Consider the following 1,659-nt stretch of genomic DNA (forward strand, 5'->3'; position numbering starts at 1 on the left):
CCACTTTCCTTCGTATACTCTACAGTTTGTGGAATTGCTTGTAAATTGTAAACTCAACTATCCTGCGAACATTTGCACTTAGATGTCTACCGGGAAAATACAGAGAATATCTACCACTTTTGTTCTTACAACCTGACATGACTCAATCCAGCTTGTGCTGAGAGAATTCCATTTTTTCCCTTCCCATTTTAGCATTAAACCTAACTGATAATAATTTCTAACATTAATTAGTGTTAATTTAAAAATAACTAATATTCAATTACCAATCAATTGGTTAGTGTTTTTAGGTTACTTTCCCCACAAAAAACAAACATACAAGAAAGCAGGAACTGTATTTGTTATGTTCACCTCATATCCTGAGGTCAACATACAACCAGGCTTAGAGGAAGTCTATTTTTACTTCTAACTTGAATATAATAATGATGGTAAATGAATAGTGCCATCCATTCTTTAATCAGCTTGCACACTCAGGTGTGGTGTTTCTTTTTTAAAGAATAAACAAATAGAAGATATTTTCTACAGTAAAGATTTAATGAACAAAGAAAATAATAAATTGGTTAAATATAAAGAATGCATTTTGTTATATTAAACTACAATGTAAAGGTGCACATAATGTTATAGCAACAAAAATAATTTAAATCTCATAAATAATTAAATAAATAAATATTTAAATAAATAAATAGAGCAGCCGGGTCATCTGTATCAGACTAGTGTCCGCAGGGTTAAACACAATATTCATTAATACGCTTGAAAACATTTGACAAATTTGATTGAGTTCAGATCACGATTACAGCAGAAATCCTTGAGTCCTTGACATGGCAGAGCAAGTGGAAGTGTGATATTATCAGTCAATGAAAAGCATTTCCATGTTGAACCAGGTGTCATTTCTTCCTCCTTAACTCTGCTGCAAGTTTGTGGATGAAGAGAAGGATCTCATGATTTCTGCTCTGACGATCTCCCAGGCACAAGGGCTGTATTTCTTCTCTTGCAGATAGAGAGCGATTCTTTGGAAGTATCTCCTCACAGCCAGCAGGGAGTCCTCGTTCATCAGGGGCGTCTCTTCCACCCCCACCTCCTGGCTCAGACAGGCTTCCAGCTCAGTCAGCTGCTGATAAAGTCCAGTGTAGAGTTTGTCTAGGAGGCTCTCATCCCAGGCAGCAGACGAGCCCTCTGTGCTGAAGAGGTGGAAGATCTGCTGGATCATCTCATGGACCACAGAGATGGCTTGAGCTGTCCGGAACTGGTTGCCGTCAAACACCTCCTGGGGGAATCCAAAGTCATTTCTGTCCTTCAGGCAGGAGAAGGGGGAGATTCTCCTCATTTGCCCCAGGAGCATCAAGACCCTTGTGTTGCCCAGGCTATGGGTGTGAGGCAGGTCACATCCCAGAGAGCAGCTGGAGTGGCAGCTGAGCACCACCAGGGCCATCAGTAAGGAAAATGGTAGAGCCATTGAGGATCTTGCAGATGCTGCTGGCCTGGCTGAGGTGGGTGACCTGTAACCCTTGTCTCTGGGTTCTCTGAAGACCTTCCTTTGTGCATGTGTCTTAAATAGGGCACACACAAGTTTCCATTTTCTGAACGTTTCACTTACTTTCTACTTCTGTTTTTGCTTTCCTTTATGCACTTTCTGCATTGATTTAGAGCAATGTTTCTCAACCA

General features: G+C 40.4%; 1 protein-coding gene across 1 annotated transcript; it reads right to left on the reverse strand.

The window, feature by feature from the left end:
- Positions 1-895: 895 nt before the first annotated feature.
- LOC124232251 (interferon alpha-2-like) lies at positions 896-1,450 on the reverse strand. The gene has a single exon (XM_046649214.1). The coding sequence runs from the start codon at positions 1,448-1,450 to the stop codon at positions 896-898; it is 555 nt and encodes a 184-aa protein (XP_046505170.1).
- Positions 1,451-1,659: the final 209 nt, after the last annotated feature.

The sequence above is a fragment of the Equus quagga genome, unplaced genomic scaffold (assembly GCF_021613505.1).
Source record: "Equus quagga isolate Etosha38 unplaced genomic scaffold, UCLA_HA_Equagga_1.0 HiC_scaffold_3855_RagTag, whole genome shotgun sequence".
NCBI lineage: Eukaryota > Metazoa > Chordata > Mammalia > Perissodactyla > Equidae > Equus > Equus quagga.

Bases quoted from the DNA above. Each gene is read 5' to 3' on its own strand.
- LOC124232251 (XM_046649214.1), bottom strand. From the start codon at position 1,450: ATGGCTCTACCATTTTCCTTACTGATGGCCCTGGTGGTGCTCAGCTGC.